The sequence below is a fragment of the Tachysurus fulvidraco genome, chromosome 24 (genome assembly GCF_022655615.1).
Source record: "Tachysurus fulvidraco isolate hzauxx_2018 chromosome 24, HZAU_PFXX_2.0, whole genome shotgun sequence".
NCBI classification, from domain to species: domain Eukaryota; kingdom Metazoa; phylum Chordata; class Actinopteri; order Siluriformes; family Bagridae; genus Tachysurus; species Tachysurus fulvidraco.
The window spans coordinates 14,480,163-14,497,500 of NC_062541.1; the positions used below are offsets into that span (position 1 = coordinate 14,480,163).

Consider the following 17,338-nt stretch of genomic DNA (forward strand, 5'->3'; position numbering starts at 1 on the left):
TCTCCATGAAGACACGGTGTGAGAAGGTTGGAGTAGAAGATCTCGAATGTCCTGCACTGAGTCCTGACTCTGACTCAACCCCCACTGAACAGACTGGAACCCCAGACCTCCTCACTCTTACACCATCAGTGTCTGATCTCACTAATGCTCTTGTAGCTGAATGAACACAATCCACACAGACACTCCAATATCTAGTGGAACCTAGATTTAGTCTAGTGGACTTCACAGAAGAGAAGAGAAGAGAAGAGAAGAGAAGAGAAGAGAAGAGAAGAGAAGAGAAGAGAAGAGAAGAGAAGAGAAGAGAAGAGAAGAGAGGGGGTACACATAACATACATAGTATGACAAGTTGTAAAATGTTTTAGAGTTTTATGACTGGTCCTTTATTGAAGTTATTAAAATATAAGAATAAGGAAAAAGATAGTAAAATGGGTGCAAAGAAGAAATACAATTAAAGAGAATAAAATAAAATAAAATAAAAATATCTAAACTAAAATAAAATAAAATAAAATAAAATAAACAGATAAATAAACAAATAAATAGATAAATCTGTTCGGTATATATCAGTAAAATCATTTAATGTGGACAAGTATGTTATATATACTAGAACAAGTTTCTCGTATGTGAAAACATACTTGGCAATAAAGATCTTTCTGATTCTGATTCTGATTCTGATTCTGATTCTGATTCCGATTCTGAAAAGGGCCCCAAAGTGAAGTGTGCAATGTGCAATATATAGTGTGCAAAAGGTCCGTTTTGAGGAAGATAGTGTTGTGTGTGAGTCTATAGGTGTTCTTCCGGTTGAGGGCTCGAATGGACTGTGGGAAGAAGCTCCTCCTCATTCTCTATGGGTTTGCCTTCAGGGAACAGAAACACTTTCCTGACTGCAACCTGTCCTGCTTGGTGTTGTACCAGGCTGTGAGGCTTCACGTCAGGATGCTCTCAATGGTGCTAGTGTATAAGGACCATAGCACCTTAGTGGGCAGTATAAAGTCCTTTAAGAGTCTGAGGTGAAAAAGACTCTGCTGAGTTTTCTAAAGCACGGTGTTGATGTTACAGGACCATGACAGGATCCTAACTTTTCTAAATTTTATTTAAATTTAAGGCATTTAATTTTAAGTAAGATTCCTTTAAATTAAAAAAATATTAGTCAGCCAGTATGTGTTCGATATATCATATTTACTCCTATTTATTTATTTGTTTGTTTTTTATTATATATTATTTACAGCTTATGTCTTCATATCGTTACTATAAAGTTGACATAATCAGAATCAGAATCAGAATCAGAATAAAAATCAGGTTTATTGGCCAAGTGTGTTGACACACAAGGAATTTGGTTCCAGCTGTGTGTGACTCTCAAAAGTACAGACATAAATAACACTATACTATACAAACTATACAAGACAATGCAGATGATGAGATACAATATAGACAGAATGAGTATTAAACATGAATACAGAATATATGACTGATCAGTTATGTACATACAGTAAAGTGTGGGAGTGCAAATAACAATGTTGTGTAATATTATGCTTTTTGTACAATATACAGCAGCAGTAGAGTGTAATATATACAAATGATGCGATGACTGACAGTCCTGATAATGCAGTACTTACTGTATGATAAGAAGCAGTGAATATAATTATTGTGAGTTGCTAATCAGGGTGATAAGGGGCCTGGGGAAAGAAACTGTTCCTGTGTCTGAGAGTTTTAGTAAGCAAAGCTCTGTAGCGCCTGCCAGAAGGGAAGAGCTGAAAGAGGTTGAGTCCAGGTTGCGAAGGGTCAATAGTGATTTTTCCTGCCTGGTTTCTGGTTCTTGTGTCGTACAAGTCCTGGATAGTGGGCAGGGGGGTGGCAATTATTTTTTCTGCTGTTTTTACTGTCGTTGCAGTCTGTTTCTGCACCAAACCAGATGGTGATGGATGTGCACAGGACAGATTCTATGACTGCAGTGTAGAACAGCATCAACAGCTCCTGTGGCAGACCGTACATACTTCCTTAATTGACGTAGAAAGTGCATCCTCTGCTGGGCCTTTTTGATGATGGAGTTTATGTTGCACTCCCATTTCAGGTCTTGGGAAACGGTAGTGCCCAGAAACTTGAAGGCCTCCACAGATGGAAACGGGGCTGTTGGACATTGTGAGGGGGGGTAGTGTTGAGGGGTCTTTTCTAAAGTCCACTATCATCTCCACAGTTTTGAGGGTGTTTAGCTCCAGACTGTTCTGACTGCACCATAGCACCAGCCGCTTCACCTCCTGCCGGTATGCAGACTCATCGCCTCTTGGATGAGACCGATGAGCGTAGTATCATCTGGAAATTTCAGGAGTTTAACAGTTTGGTCACTTGAAGTGCAGTCATTAGTGTAGAGGGAGAATAGAAGTGGGGAGAGGACACATCCCTGTGGAGCGCCAGTGCTGATTGTCTGAATGCTGGAGGTGTTTCTGTTGTTTCCTGTGTCAGGAAGCTGGTGATCCACTGACAGATGGAAGGGGGTATAGTGAGCCTTAGGAGCTTGGAGTGGAGAATTTGCAGAATTATAGTATATTACATCTAAAAAGGATTCAAAATCGGATTAGTGTGTACATGCAAAAAGTTTTGCTTTGACAACACTTTTGTATAACAAAATGCAAACCTTTAAACTGAAAACTTGCCTTAGGGAGTGTTTTATTTGTCTTTGTCACCCCTGTTTGCCAGAAAATTGCAGTCTGTTAATGCATCACTTCAGTTCTCTTTCCCCTATTACAGCAAACATAATTAATGGTTGAATATATTATATATTCTCTTGGGATAACATGGCTAATGTATTGGTTTCAACAAACTTTTTTTTTTTTCTTCTTATTTACAAGTGTGGCAATGAATATAAATGAGAATAATGTATTTCCATTTAAAGTGATTAATAATATGTTTTATATTACACATTACACAGAAAACACTTCACGGACCAAACACATTCAGTCTGATGTTTCTGAATTAATGTGATGTATTACTCACAAAGTGTGTACAGCTCTACTGCATTTACAATTAGTGAGTCAAATGAAGACTTTAAAAGTGTGATAGATAATTGACACTATAATAGACACTAATTGTAATATATGTAATATAACTTTACAAGCAAGGAGTGCGACAGTTTTCACCTTAAGTCTCCATCAGAGAAGAATTGATAACTCATAAAAAAAAAAGAAAAACAGTATGTTAACACTAGAATGAATTTCCCGGGTTACACAATTGCATACATATTTGTTAACCATATAGTCTGCAGTAATAGAAGGAAAATGATTTGTAATCAGACAATCAGATGTTATCACGTAATCACTTTCCTTGCAAGGTTTCTTCCTCATATTGTCTCAGTGAGTTTGTCCTCATCATCGTTGTCTTCATCATACATTTCTAAAATTTAAAAATCTGAACCCTGTCTCTGCAGTCTCTTTTGATGGCTTTCAGCCACGGTGGTTTAAGTAGGTTGATAAGTGATCACCAGTGGATTTCTCTGACGCCGAGAGATGGATTCAAGCACAACCAGAAAACTAAATGAAATGTGTTCTCTACAAATAAAACCAGCAGGTTGTAGGTCACAGGTTCCCATCCCTGGCCTTGGATAAGCTCATATCCTGCACACCTCTAATACACACACTTTGACTGTTTATTAGCTGTTTTAGTTCAATCAGATGTGTTTCGAGTAAGCACCAGGGCAGGGTTTTGGAACCTGTGTATCAGACTGTACTGCTTGTTGACTTCAGCAGGAAGAACTTTACATTAAAGTGAATTTAGAAATCACACTAGTGCTCATAAGCTCCTAGTTAGACAATTGCACTTGAATTTATAGTGTACAATTATTATCATTATAATCAATTTTCTTATTATTATTGTCATTTATTATGATTATTATGATTATTATGATTATTATGAGTATTATTATTATTATTATTATTATTATTATTATTATTATTATTATTATTATTATTATTATTATTATTGGTCAAGCCCCAAAGGGGCGTAGACACCTATTGTTATTGTTAGTGTTCTTATTATTCTTCCTCTGCCCATAGAACCGTACGTAGGAAAGTTATGAAATTTGGCACACATGTAGAGGCCAGTCTTATAAGTTACTATAGCAACTTTGGTGTGTCTAGCTCAAACCCTCTAAACACCAGTCCAAAACAAATTGAATTAATTAAATTAAATTAAAATCGAACTGCAGTGTTGTGTGTCTGTCAGACGGGGGCGCTCTTGATACACAAAACAAAGCACACAAAAACCGTATGGACTTGTTGGCCTTGTTAAGCTTTCTCCAAATTTGAATGTAGAGAACTACAATTAGGTACAATATGCTGATGATTACACCACTGATGATTGAGTGTGGAATTTTTTTGGAATTATGTGTATCTGTGAAAATGTATAATTTTTAATATATATATAATGTTATATAAATGTTATAAAGTCCTGAAAAAAGATTCCTGTTTTGTTAATACAATCGTTGACCTATGTTGTGTCGTGCAATGCAATCATGTACAAAAAGAAGTGTAGTAGTGATGGAGTGTGTGTGTGTGTGTGTGTGTGTGTGTGTGTGTGTGTGTGTGTGTGTGTGTGTGTGTGTGTGTGTGTGTGTGTGTGTGTGTGTGTGTGTGTGTGTGCGTGCGTGCATGTGTGTGTGTGTGTGAGTGTGTGTGTGCTGCCCTGTTTATTCCAGAGGAGCAAATGGGCGGTCAGGGAATTTAATATTATCTCTCCAGCCTGCTGTGTGGGATGGGTGAAGTGGTGTGGGGTGGGGTGGGGTTGGTTTAAGCTCAAATGGAGCATGTTCAGTTACACGACATGGTTATGGCTTTGCTGGAACTTCTTTGCACTTTTTGGAGTAAAAGAAAGAAGTACTCAGTGTTCACGTGCAGCGAGATAGAGTGACTCCCGAGCAGGAGGAAGGGGCTGCACACACACACACACACACACACACACACACACACACACACACACACACACACACACACACACACACACACACCATGTTCATCTACAGCCTGGATTTCAGGAATACTAAGTATGGAAGGTAAAGTGCATTCAAGACTGCTTACTTTTCAGCCTCAGCTTTACTTGCTGTGAGTATCTATCTATCTATCTATCTATCTATCTATCTATCTATCTATCTATCTATCTATCTATCTATCTATCTATCTATCTATCTATCTATCTATCTATCTATCACTTCACGGTTTCACTAAACAGATCTAAAATACAATTCACTTAATCCTACGTATCTGATCTTTATTTACAAAGTTATACTGTAGGTCCAAAAAAACATTCAGTACAAAACCAAACATAAAAAAAAGAATTTGCACAGTAGATAAAGTAAACAGATCAGAACAATCAGGTGAATTCAAGTAGCTTTTATTTTTCTCCTCTCAGTATTATTGAGGTGCTTGTACAGTATGTGTGTGCAGTGTATTACAGTGATCCAAGCCGAGTAGTCTGCTTATGACTGAAGGAATGTGTGTGTAAAGGATGTTGACAGGATGGGGTAGCGTTTCCTTCAGGCTAAGCAGAGCTTTATTTTCCCTTTTTTTTTTTTCGCCCTTTCCATCTGGCAGCCTGATGATGACTTGTATCTCAAACCCTTTCATTTTCTTATATGAGTCTATACGGTATTTTGTGTCTTTTGTTAACAGTCACTCCGTCTTCACTGTGTTCCTCCTTTTCAGTTCACAGTCTCTGAAAAGTTTGCAGAAGAAGTAAAAACATGTTACAAATAGTCTTTTGAGTTTGCGACAGTTTGCAGTGTCAAATGAAAGATGTAATAGATTAATTAAACCATGCAATAAATTTAATTTGATCTTAAATCATCCTGCTTATACAGTAGAAATTCTCCAAACCATTCTGACTTGTACTTGGTTGCATTTCTTGAATTCTCTTCAGGACTGGACATGTTGGTCATATTCTTCACAGACCCTTGACATTATGTGTGTGTGTGTGTGTTTATGTGTGTTTGTGTGTGTGTCTGTGTGTGTGGCATCTTAAAACCAAAACACTGACCCTACTCATGTATGTATATTTACAGCATATGTCTGTGAAACGTTTCAATGTTTCATCACGACATTACGAACACAATGAAGTGCTTAAATATTTATGTCTCCTGACTCCAAACGAAGGTGTGTTCTGGCATATAGGTAAGATCATGAGTAAAGAGGTGTCCGTTGTGGATTGCTGACTATGTTCTGGTCTTGCTGTGCGTTTGCTGGTCACAGTGGCCTGGTCTACGTCATGTCTGGTTAATACGGAATAAAACATGACACGGTGTCGTCATAGAAAAATAATCAACCATGGAGTGGTGCGATTATGTTAGCAGCTCAAAGATGATTATTTCCAGTGTTGGGAACAGTGTCATGTGTCATATATCACATATGACACATGACACTGTTGCCAACTTGGTGTGTGTTAAGAAGCTTTATATCCTTCTTTGGTTAAAGTCATTGTTAAGAGATATCTAAAAAAAAAAAAAAACAACTTGGAAAACATTTTGCTAAAATGTTGTGTGTGTATGTTTTGTTTTGTCAACCCTGTAGAAACAACGTGTTAGATTTAATATAAGCCTGCACTTTTATTATTAGATCAATCAGATTCAATGCAAAATACATTCAAATTGAAAAAAATGCTGGAATCATAAGGATTCATTGAACAGTCAGTCCAAAACATAAAGCAGATACAACTTACTGTATATTTCTGTACAAATATTTTTAATGCAATATTTCTCTCATCTATTCATTGGCATGGAAATAAACAGATTTATAAAATGAGCTCATTTGAAGTCAGCTGGGATTCTTTATTACCAGAACAGCCTGTGAGAGCAGGAATGTTCAAGTTGGAGGCCCAGAACTGGGGCATTAGTCCTTCTTACATAACTCCAGATTACAACACAGGTCCAATTGCCTTGACATGTGATATCAGGTGGCATCATCGATTGATACTCTGAGTAACTGAGTAATACTAAAGTGTACAATAATAAACAATATGAACCCAATAAAATTGCCAAAATAATAATGAATTCAGCGATACAGAAAGTTTGCGTAGTTAAACGGGACGAGTTAGTTTGCTAGTTTGGCAGTGTGTGAGAAGGCAACTGGGTTATTTCTGAAAGGAAATTTGGACTTGGACCCCAGAACAGCTCTATTAATCATCTATTGAGGCATAGAGATCAGGATTGTTATGCTTCGCTAGGCATTGGCATAGTGCTCACTTCTTCAGTGCTCAGTGTGTCACTATTATATTCCAGCAGGAAAAACTAAAAAACAAGCATAAAAACTACTACTGCATATGTTCACACTATGGAGGTGGCAGTAAATAGGCAGTAGGAAGATTATTCCGTTATGCAAACACATAGCAGCCTCTTTTAAGGTAAACTCCTATTACAGCTCGATGCACTGTGATATATATTGTACATTATTACATCATGTAGATCTTGCTGCTATGTGCCCAGTGTCAGATGGGACGCTTACTGATAGCGTCATTAATAGCACTTCTTATACAGACACAAACCCTTGGCCTAATGTTGAGAAATCATCTCTGTACTAAAGATATTATTTACATAATACAGAAGACAGAATACTTCACAAACCATCACTTCAGTTCATTAAGCTGTTTAGAGGTTTATTCAGTTAGAACGATGAAACGATTGACATTCGGCTCGTGACGTTCGAGCTTTATAACGAAACCGTTGCAGAGATGAGAAAACAGATCTCTGTGTGCTTATCAGTGTGCACAGGGGAAAAGTGGAACAACACAACACTAAATGTAGCACTGACAGACTGTTTATCTTATTACACAAAGGTCAAGCAGCGTGCCCGTCTGTCCGTCTGCCACGTTATCACACTTACTAGAAATATATTCTGCACAACTATTCATCTGTGAGCTCTTAAAACCTGTCACAATGTGTTTTATAGGAAATATTACTTTAATCGCCATCTTCTTATAGCAGGGTTTTACAACTTTGTAGCGACAAGCTACTTATCGCTCGTATACAATAAAAACAAATTTCTTCTGACTTTTTAATCACAAAACGAGACACAGAGTAAGAGATACCTTGTGTGTGGTGAAGATTCTGCTTTCTTTTTTCCTCAGTGTGTAAAGCGTACATTACCTGAAGGTTTGGAGCATAAACATCGTGTGCTCGACGAAGAGAAGAACCGTGTTGTGTTGACCTGTTTGATGTTTTGTTAAAAACACTGGCAAATGAACAGGCTACGAATAAAAAAATAAATAATAATGAATAAAAGAAACATAATATGAACAGATATCAAATCTATTAACAGACAAATTAGAGAAAGATATGCAGTGTTAAATGACATGGATCTAAAAGATGCTGAGATGATATTAAGATTAGATTTCAGGGTATTAGGGTTCCTTGTCATTTGCTATAGATGTAAAAAAAAAATTGTTTTTTTTTTTTCATTTGCAGCTTTACATTATTTACGCAAAATGTCTTCTGTCTGAAGTATTTACATAGATATTATAATGCAGTTTGGTTAGAAAATATATTTACTTATATTATACTTAGAACTACACTAAACCAGCTATCTGTCTGTTGTTATTAACCCTCTTCATGAGGTATATTGTATAATGACTGGCAGGTGAATGGCACATATTTAAAGTGTGCGAACATTCTAACGTTGTTAGTATTTAGAGAAATGTACTCGGCTTCCTCTGTCGGTCCATAGACACGTGTTGTGGGCTGATCGGCTTTGAATGCTCTGTACCGTGTGAATGTGTGTGTCCTGTGATGGACTGGCACATCATTCAGGGTGTCTGCTGCATTGTGCCCCGAGTCCCCTGGGATTAGTCTCCAGTCTTCTGTGTAGGAGAAGCGCTAGAAAATGGATGGATGGATGGATCATACATTTGGTTGTGCGCCTTTTCCCTATCTTTTTGTGTAACTTCTTTTTTCTGGGTAAAAACAAATGTACAGTTTTGGCTGTAAAGGATTCTTATATCCGTGGAACGACGAAACCAACAAGCAAACATTTCCCACTCCATCATTCCAAGAGCTTACTGTCTTTTTGTAGCCACTGGTTGCCAAGGTGACACTGACATCAATGTTTGTGTGATGTAAAAAAAAAAAAATGGACAGATTCCATCCCGGATTTGACCTGCCAATGCCTGGCAACCCCAACGTGCTGGGAAAATTCCCATAACGTGATCAGGATTAGAATAAGATTCCGGATCGGCGTCATCAACAGGGATTAAACAAAAATCACCCTCTTGCATGATTTATTGAATTTGAAGTCTATAATTTTAAATAATTTGGATCACCTCTAAGAGTAGTTAAAAAGCCAAGCCTTCTTTAATTCTACCGTGCCCCGTGTAATTAAAATGATGAAATCGATGATTGCCAGGAAAGAGGCATGACTCATTAGAGGGAACCAGAGGGGATTTGCCTCTACAGGTCAATAATTGTTAACGTTTGTGTGTGAGTGGGACAAGTTCAGCTCTTGCTCAGCTTTGTATCTGCTGTATTCAGGAGTGGAGTTTAGATGTTAGGAAAATGCTGCCTGTTTCTCTGACCTTGTCATTCTGCTTATTTTCCCAGCCGTGTATGATGTACACCAGTGTAAACAGTTAGGGGACGTAGCTTCAAGAATAGTTAGCAGAGGATTCGTGTTTAGTTTGGCATTGAGTGAGTTTGGCTGGTTTACACACACCAGAGCCCAGTTTCCTCAAAGAATTGTGAAATGAAGCTTAATGTCACGTTCACTCAGTCGTGCTGCTTGAGTTTAAGGTACTGAAAGCCAGTCATTATTACTGTTATTGCTTGAATCAGTAGAATTAGTGTAGATAGTAGGACATATAGCAGGATATATAAATGAGGCTAAGACGAATCCAATGTTCCCCAGAGAAACAGGAACATCGCCTGCTTTCACTGTTTTCTTTCTCTGGAAACTACATACATGCAAATTTGTGCTCATTTTACATTTGAGTCATTTTCAGAATATGGTCATAAACCTGTTCCTTAAATTATTGGTCATGAACTAATCTACATAGATAAAACATATAGTATGTGTTTCCACATAGCTGACATCATTCTCTCTCTCTCTCTCTCTCTCTCTCTCTCTCTCTCTCTCTCTCTCTCTCTCTCTCACACACACACACACACACAAACACACACTCTCTCTCTCTTCCTCTCACTCTCTCCCTCATAATTATCTATATGCCTATATTATAATATCTCACTCTCTCTCTCTCTCACACACAAACAAAAAAAAAAAAACAAAAAAAAGAAAAAAGAGAGCGAAACAAAAGAGTGGGGAAAGTAGAGAGCGAAACGACAGGAAAGAGAAGAGAGAGCGAGAGAGGAGAGAGAGATAGAGAGAGAGAGAAAAAAAAAAAAAAAAAAAACAAAAAAAAAATAGTGAGTTTAAAAAAATAATCTCTTTTAATATATATCTATAACACTCATTCATAGATTATATCGATTCTAATATTATAGAATATAGCATCTAGCTAACACAAAAAAAACACACACCACTAAAACACACAAACAACAAACACACACATATAAGTTTATTTTCCTCTCTTCTCTCCCCTAATTCTTCTCTCTTCTCTCTGTCTCTGCTCTCTCTATCTCAACACCACACACACTTATATCCTCTCTTTCCTTCTCGTCCTCTCACCCAACCTCTTCACACCACTAGGCGGCCCCCCCCCCGCACGCGCGCGGCAGGCGCGAGCGCGAGCGCGAGCGCGAGGCGAACACACACACACCACACACACACACACAAGGCGGGGCCGGCGCGCGTCGCGCGGGAGAGCGCACGCGCGCCCGCACGAGCGCAGAGCCCCGCGCGCAGCGCGCGCGCGCGCGCGCGCGCGCGCGCGTAGCGCGCGCGCGCACAGCACACACCACACACACACACACACACACAGCGGGCCCGCGCGCGCACGCAGGCGCCGCCGCGCGCGCCGCAGGCGCGCGCGCGCGCCGCTGGCGCGCGCGCGCGCGGCGCGCCCACACACAGACACACACACACGAGAGGGGCCGCGGGCGCCCGCAGGCAGCCGAGCGCGCGCGTCGCGCCACCGCGGCGCGAGCGCGCGGAACACGCGCGCCACGCTCACGCACGGCTGCCCGCGACGCGCGAGCGACCGACGCAGCGCGCGAAACACACCACACACAACACACAACACAAGCGGGGCCCGCGCGAGCCCGCAGGCGAGCGCGCGCGCGCGCCAGCAGGCGCGCGCGGCCGCGCGCGCGCGCGCGCGCGCGCACACACCACAACACACGAGCGCACAACACGAGCGGGGCCGCGCGCGCACACACACACGCGAGCCGCGCGCGCTCGCAGAGCGCGCGGCGCGCGCAGCGCGAGCGAGCGCGAGCGCGCGCGCGCGCGCAACACACACAACACACACAACAAGAGAGGGTCCGAGCGAGCCCGCAGGCGCGCAGCTGCGAGCGCGCGAGAGAGCGAGCCGCGAGCGGCGCACACACAAACGCGACGAGACTGCTGCGTCCTCGCTCACACAACGCGCGTCACCACACGAGCTTTTCCCCTCTCTCTCTCTCTCTCTCTCTCTCTCTCTCTCTATCTCTCTCTCTCTCACACACACTCTCTCACACACTATCTTTTCCTCTCTCTCTCTCTCTCTCTCTCTCTCTCTCTCTCTCTCTCTCTCTCACACACACACACTCTCTCTATTCCTCTCTCCCCCCCTCTCTATTCCTCTCTCTCTCTCTCTCTCATATATTTTGATATCACAAAAAGGTGAGAACGAGCTGTAATCTTAACCAGCAGTAATAGAGTTTTCCTCCAAACTCTATAAGATACTAATTTACTTGTAAAACTCAATTTTTTTTTCCTTGTGGAAATTTTCAACATGTGATTTCAGCTTGAGCTTCAGCTTACTGTAAGTTCTAACCATGTTTGACCTTGAATCCCAATACCACCAAAGTAGACTGCATTTACTCCCTGTGTTCCTCTTTAGATTTACACGCGTAGCTCCTGTTAACGTCTGTACAGAGATTGAGATGCTCTCGCCATGTTCATGAGGCTTTTCTCCAGGTCCTCCACCTTCCTCACATCTTCCACAAACATTTCCTGCTTTGTTTCTGAGACAGATCATGATGAATGTGCACAAAATGTATAAACGAATAAATAATGATAATCAGATAAGATTTGTTTTTGTTGTTTCAGGTTCATGAACTGCCGGGTTCCATCCAGCAAAAGATATCAACCAACCGAGTACGAACATGCAGCCAACTGTGCTACACATGGAGTAGGTGAACTCTGACCTCATGATATTTTAGGTGGATCTGTGAAGACATGGGGGCTGATGGTGAAAGTGATGGAGATGGAGATGCTGGTGGTTGTATTTTGTTTGGCACAAGCAGAAATTGGCCGTTCTAATGATAAATCAAAGTGATAAGTAAACGGTGTAGGTTCAAGTTCATTTAGAGAGGTCATGTTCACAGGTGCAGGTTGTGTAGATTTATTTAAAGAAAATTTAGTATTAGTAGATAAGTCTAAACAATAAGCTAACAAGCTATATGCAGTTTATACAGTTAGCTGGAGCTAATGTTAGCTTTATAACTATCTAGCAAAGTTCTTTCTTTCTTTCTTTTTTGTTTTATTTTCTTTCTTTTTAATTTTTTGTTTTGTTTATTTTTTTCTTTCTTTCTTTTTTTTCATTTTTTTGTTTTCTTTCTTTCTTTCTTTCTTTCTTTTATCTTTTTTGTTTTGTTTATTTTCTTTATTTCTTTTTTAATTTTTTGTTTTCCTTCTTTCTTTCTTTTTAATTTTTTGTTTTCCTTCTTTCTTTCTTTTTCATTTTTTGTTTTCTTTCTTTCTTTCTTGTTTTGTTTATATTCTTTCTTTCTTTCTTTTTTGTTTTGTTTATTTTCTTTCTTTCTTTTTTAATTTTTTGTTTTCCTTCTTTCCTTCCTTCTTTCTTTCTTTCTTTCTTTCTTTCTTTCTTTCTTTCTTTCTTTCTTTCTTTCTTTCTTTCTTTCTTTCTTTCTTTCTTTCTTTCTTACATTACAGTGAACAACCTCAGCACGATAAACTCCTCTAAACTTCATTTGACTTTTGTCTCAGGAGACGTCAGGCGGTGTTCGAGAATTCTGAGACCATGTTGTAGCTTACTGTAGTAATGTTCTTTTGGCAGCTGTGTGCTCTCAGATCACTGGTCACATAGCATGCAACAATTCCAGTATAGAATACAGAGAATAGAAATATCTTAGATTAATATCCAGATTTTATTTTCCTGGAGTCATACAGTCATTTCCTCCTTCCTATTCGTCAGACCTGCATTTTGTGTTTATGGCAAGTTGTTTTTTATGGCTGTGTTTCTGTGGTTTTGTAGCAGTGCTGCTGTTTGGATAACATCCTGCTTGCTCTCTAATCTTCCTCCCATGCGATCACATCTGGCACGACCCCACACACACAGCCGTCTCTGACAGAAAATCCTCTCTGACCTCCTTTAAACAGGACACCTGACCCACAGTAGGAGTTTGTATGGCACGAGATTGATATGATGCGTCGTTTCTCTTGCGTGTCTTGGTTTGTTGACTCGGTGATTGCAGAATCTGTTAAAAAGACGCACTTAATGACTTAGAATTCATACAAGGATCCTGTTTTGTTGTTGTTACTGTATTTGTTAATAATTACTTAACAGGAAGTGCTGGTTTACCAGGCAGTGTGTTAATATTGACTGGACCTGTCTCTTTATTGTTGGACTGTTACAAACGGTTGACGACGACATCACTGACAATTGTTAAAGGTTTATTTCCAGATGAATAGAGGTTAAAGTCACAGGGCCATGACTACCTCAGACCCACTGTATGTTTTCCCTATAATAAAAATAAGGAACCAGACTTGTAAATTATATTCAAATGATATTGGGCTTTGTGGTATTTTTCCTAACCACAGAAATGGATCCATGGAACTATTTTATCACCCAGAGATCTAAAAAAAGATGTGATATATATATATATATATATATATATATATATATATATATATATATATATATATAGATATATAGATATACGTATATATATATATATATACGTATATATATATATATACGTATATATATATATATATATATATATATATATATATATATATATATATATATATATATATATATATATAATTTATTTATTTGTTTGTTTGTTTGTTTGTTTTTATGCTCTTAGTTTTGGATTATTCCCAGTATCGTGGGCAGTTCGCTGCTGTACTTGCTGTCTGATGATAAATGGGAAAGCATCACAGCGTGGCTGTATGGCACCGGGCTGTCGGGTTTGTTCATCATGTCCACCATGTTCCACACTGTCAGCTGGAAGAAGAGTCATTTGCAGTAAGTAGATCATGGAGCTTTACTTTCTGAGAAATATGTAAACACCCCCCCCCCCACACACACACACACCCTCAGCGTCAACGAACATGATATGAAGGTGATAAGAACAGTTCCTGTAACTAGAGTCTTAGTCTTGTCTTGTCTTAGCTGATGATACAGTTATTAGTTCCAGGTTTTAAAAATTCTTTATCTCCACATTAACTGTTTCTCCCTCAGGCCAAGAAATGGTATTTGTTTAAGTAGTAATTGTGTAGCACTGAATTTCTTTGACGTCTAATGACTTCTATAAAAGTAGATACACAGGGCTTTAAGAATTTGTAGTTTTCAAAAATATTTCTGTTCTTATCTGGTCTACTTGAGGCAAAAACTTTTTATTTTTTTTTGGAAATGTTCCCAAACCATTTTTTTGTGCAAATGTTTTTTGGAAATGTTCCCAAAAACCAAAAAAAAAGAAATGTTTTTTTTTTCTCACACAAATCTTTTTTAATGTAAATGTTGATATCAAACCCATTTCTGCTCTCTGAGAAGTTTAGTTTGATTTGCTATTTGAACACATCTTAATGTAACTGTTAGTTCAATCTGGATTAAAGGCGACTTTATTTGATCTGGGAATGTTTCCTCTCGCCATGTTTGTCCACTCAGTAACTGTTTCTACGGAGAACCTACAAAGTCCTTGGAAACTTGTCAGACTGGTGTAGGAGTATTTATACACAGCTTTACCTACATGTAAATACTGGCAATCTGCTGAACAACAAAAAAAAAGTCAGAAAGAGAAAGAGGTTATGCATGTCTTCTTCTGAGTCAGACTAAAGTCTAAAGCTGCATACAAAAGAGTGAAAGAGTGTATGCTAGCTTGTAAAGAAAATAAATACATCTTGGGGGGGAAAAAAGGAAAACATTTGAAAAACGTAACGAACAAAGTGGAACAAAATGTAAATACTTGAAGAAAAAAAAATGTTGAAAAACTTATAAATAATAATGACGTAAAAATATAAAAAACATGAAAAAAAATAGATTTTTTTTAAATGACAAAAAAAATTGAAAAACAAATCTGAAAAAAAGAAATGTTTGTAGGTTGTAGGGATGTAAAAGAATAAGAATATGCTATACAAAAAACAGACAGATAACATTTTTTTTTTACAAATGTAGAAAGACAACGCTCTCACTTTGTGATATAGAATGCTAACAGACTTCTAACAAACTGGAGATCCGTACGTAGGCGATCTTGTCGTGTAGCAAGTATTCAGATATGAAGCTTGCAGGTCAAACATGCATATTAACATTTATTAACACTTTAGTAATTTAATAGTCCAGATAACCAGATCTGGAAATCTAGACGTTTAAAGAGTTAAAAATATTATGGCCAGGAACAAAATATCCCCAAAAATATAATAAATAAATAAACAAACAAACAAACAAACAAACAAACAAACAAACAAATAAATAAAAAAATCTAATTATATCTATTGCTACTTGTTGTTATAAGATTTGTCCACACATTAATTCTTTCCAGCGTTCCATTTTTTATTCACCTGCCTGCTAATTTTACTTAACAGTGCTTAAAATTTGAAAAAAATGATCCGCCATCTGAATACGTACAAATGAATTTAGTCCAAATGAATAAAAATCTTAGGTTTGGCTTATTGAATTCTTATAAAAGGAAATACTAAATAGATCTGAGTGAATTTAAGATATCTTAAGATATCTGTCTTTTTGTGCTGTGTTTCCAAGGAGTAAAGTAAAGGAGTGAGTATTTAATGAAACCAACAAACAAACTTTGGGTATAAATCAGACTAGAGATACAGTTATGGATATTTGGAGCATTAAAAAAAAAAAATCCAGATCCAGATTGTGTTACATCCCATAGAAGGAAAAGAAATGAAAGTAAAATGCGATGTGATGTTTGTCTGATGTGTAAATACACTTTCGCTCTCCATTACAGGTTTAGAGGAACTGACTACCGTAGGCCTGTCGGTTCATGTTGGGTTTCTCTTTACTTCATGCGCATCAGATTTTAATGTCTTTTCATGTGTGACTGCTTACTGCTAAAGCACGAAGAGAAAATCAGCCAGGCGAGAGTAAATAAAACTAAAACTAAACTGACTAAAATGTTCTTGTGCTCTGACAGGACTGTAGAGCAGCGCTTCCACATGTGTGATAGGATGGTGATTTATTTCTTCATCGCTGCCTCTTATGCCCCCTGGTGAGTGCCGGATGTGTAGATGTGTGCACGTTTATAATGCTCGATCGCATATCAAAAAAAATACAGACATCCTGTGTGTCCTCTACAGTCAGTAGAGGTGTGTTTGTTTTCAGGTTGTGTATTAATGTGGGTGTTGTGTGCAGGCTGAACCTGAGAGAGCTCGGCCCCTGGGCGGCACACATGCGCTGGCTGGTGTGGATCATGGCCTGTGTGGGCTCAGCTTATGTCTTCTTCTTCCATGAAAAGTACGCTGCTTCTTTTCTTTCGTAGGTTTCAGCTGCATGGTGAACAGAAAAAGAGAGAGATTTACTTGAGAGTGAGGCAGTGGAAAGAAAGATGTACATAGATATAGCCGATATAGCTGCTGGCCATTCCTGCTAGATTTTCAGGCAGAACATAAGTTACACATGTTACACAAGTACACAAGTTATACTCACGCACAAAAAAACACAACAGGATAAGAAGAGTGTAACAAGAAAAAGAGAAAAGATTGCAGTCGACTGTAATATGTGACAATAAGAAAAATACATTGGGTCATTTTCAGAATTCCAAGATTATCTAATTAATATTTAAAATTGTAGCTAGAATGAAGTGACCTTTTAGTGTAGCATCTTATTTCCTTTTTGTTTATGTGATTGTGTTTAAATAAGACCTTTATTTTTTTAAATATAAATAAGACCCCTTATTTATTATGTTTTAGGAATAAGATACTGGACCTGATTTGCTACACAGTTATGGGAGCTGTTCCTGCATTCGTGCTTCTGTCAATGGTAAGAGCTAAAGACATCATTGTACAGA

The 17,338-nt window shown here is 38.5% G+C and overlaps 2 protein-coding genes and 1 long non-coding RNA gene across 7 annotated transcripts in view; 1 reads left to right on the forward strand and 2 right to left on the reverse strand.

Moving 5' to 3' along the window:
* mmd2a (monocyte to macrophage differentiation-associated 2a) overlaps positions 1-17,338 on the forward strand; it is an 18,583-nt gene continuing 1,245 nt past the window's right edge. Inside the window, exons 1-7 of one of the 5 annotated variants that reach the window (XM_047807752.1) lie at positions 5,028-5,087; positions 11,962-12,038; positions 12,171-12,252; positions 14,177-14,337; positions 16,466-16,540; positions 16,684-16,785; positions 17,241-17,310. In XM_047807752.1, the coding sequence (XP_047663708.1) occupies positions 12,016-12,038; positions 12,171-12,252; positions 14,177-14,337; positions 16,466-16,540; positions 16,684-16,785; positions 17,241-17,310 (513 nt within the window). In that variant the 5' untranslated portion in view covers positions 5,028-5,087; positions 11,962-12,015. Of the gene's footprint in view, positions 319-4,769; positions 5,088-11,810; positions 11,884-11,961; positions 12,039-12,170; positions 12,253-14,176; positions 14,338-16,465; positions 16,541-16,683; positions 16,786-17,240; positions 17,311-17,338 lie in introns of those variants that run through there. The other 4 variants (XM_027159283.2, XM_047807753.1, XM_027159282.2 and 1 more) reach the window with 4 other exon arrangements.
* Positions 5,361-6,848, reverse strand: LOC125140131. Its single transcript, XR_007139367.1, has 2 exons — positions 5,859-6,848; positions 5,361-5,697 (listed from the first exon to the last, which is right to left on the reverse strand). It is a non-coding gene; the product is annotated as an uncharacterized LOC125140131 (long non-coding RNA).
* Positions 15,369-17,338, reverse strand: part of ap5z1 (adaptor related protein complex 5 subunit zeta 1) — a 13,679-nt gene continuing 11,709 nt past the window's right edge. Inside the window, exon 19 of the mRNA XM_027159278.2 lies at positions 15,369-16,817. The gene's annotated coding sequence lies outside the window, so the exon portion shown is untranslated. The remainder of the gene's footprint in view (positions 16,818-17,338) is intronic.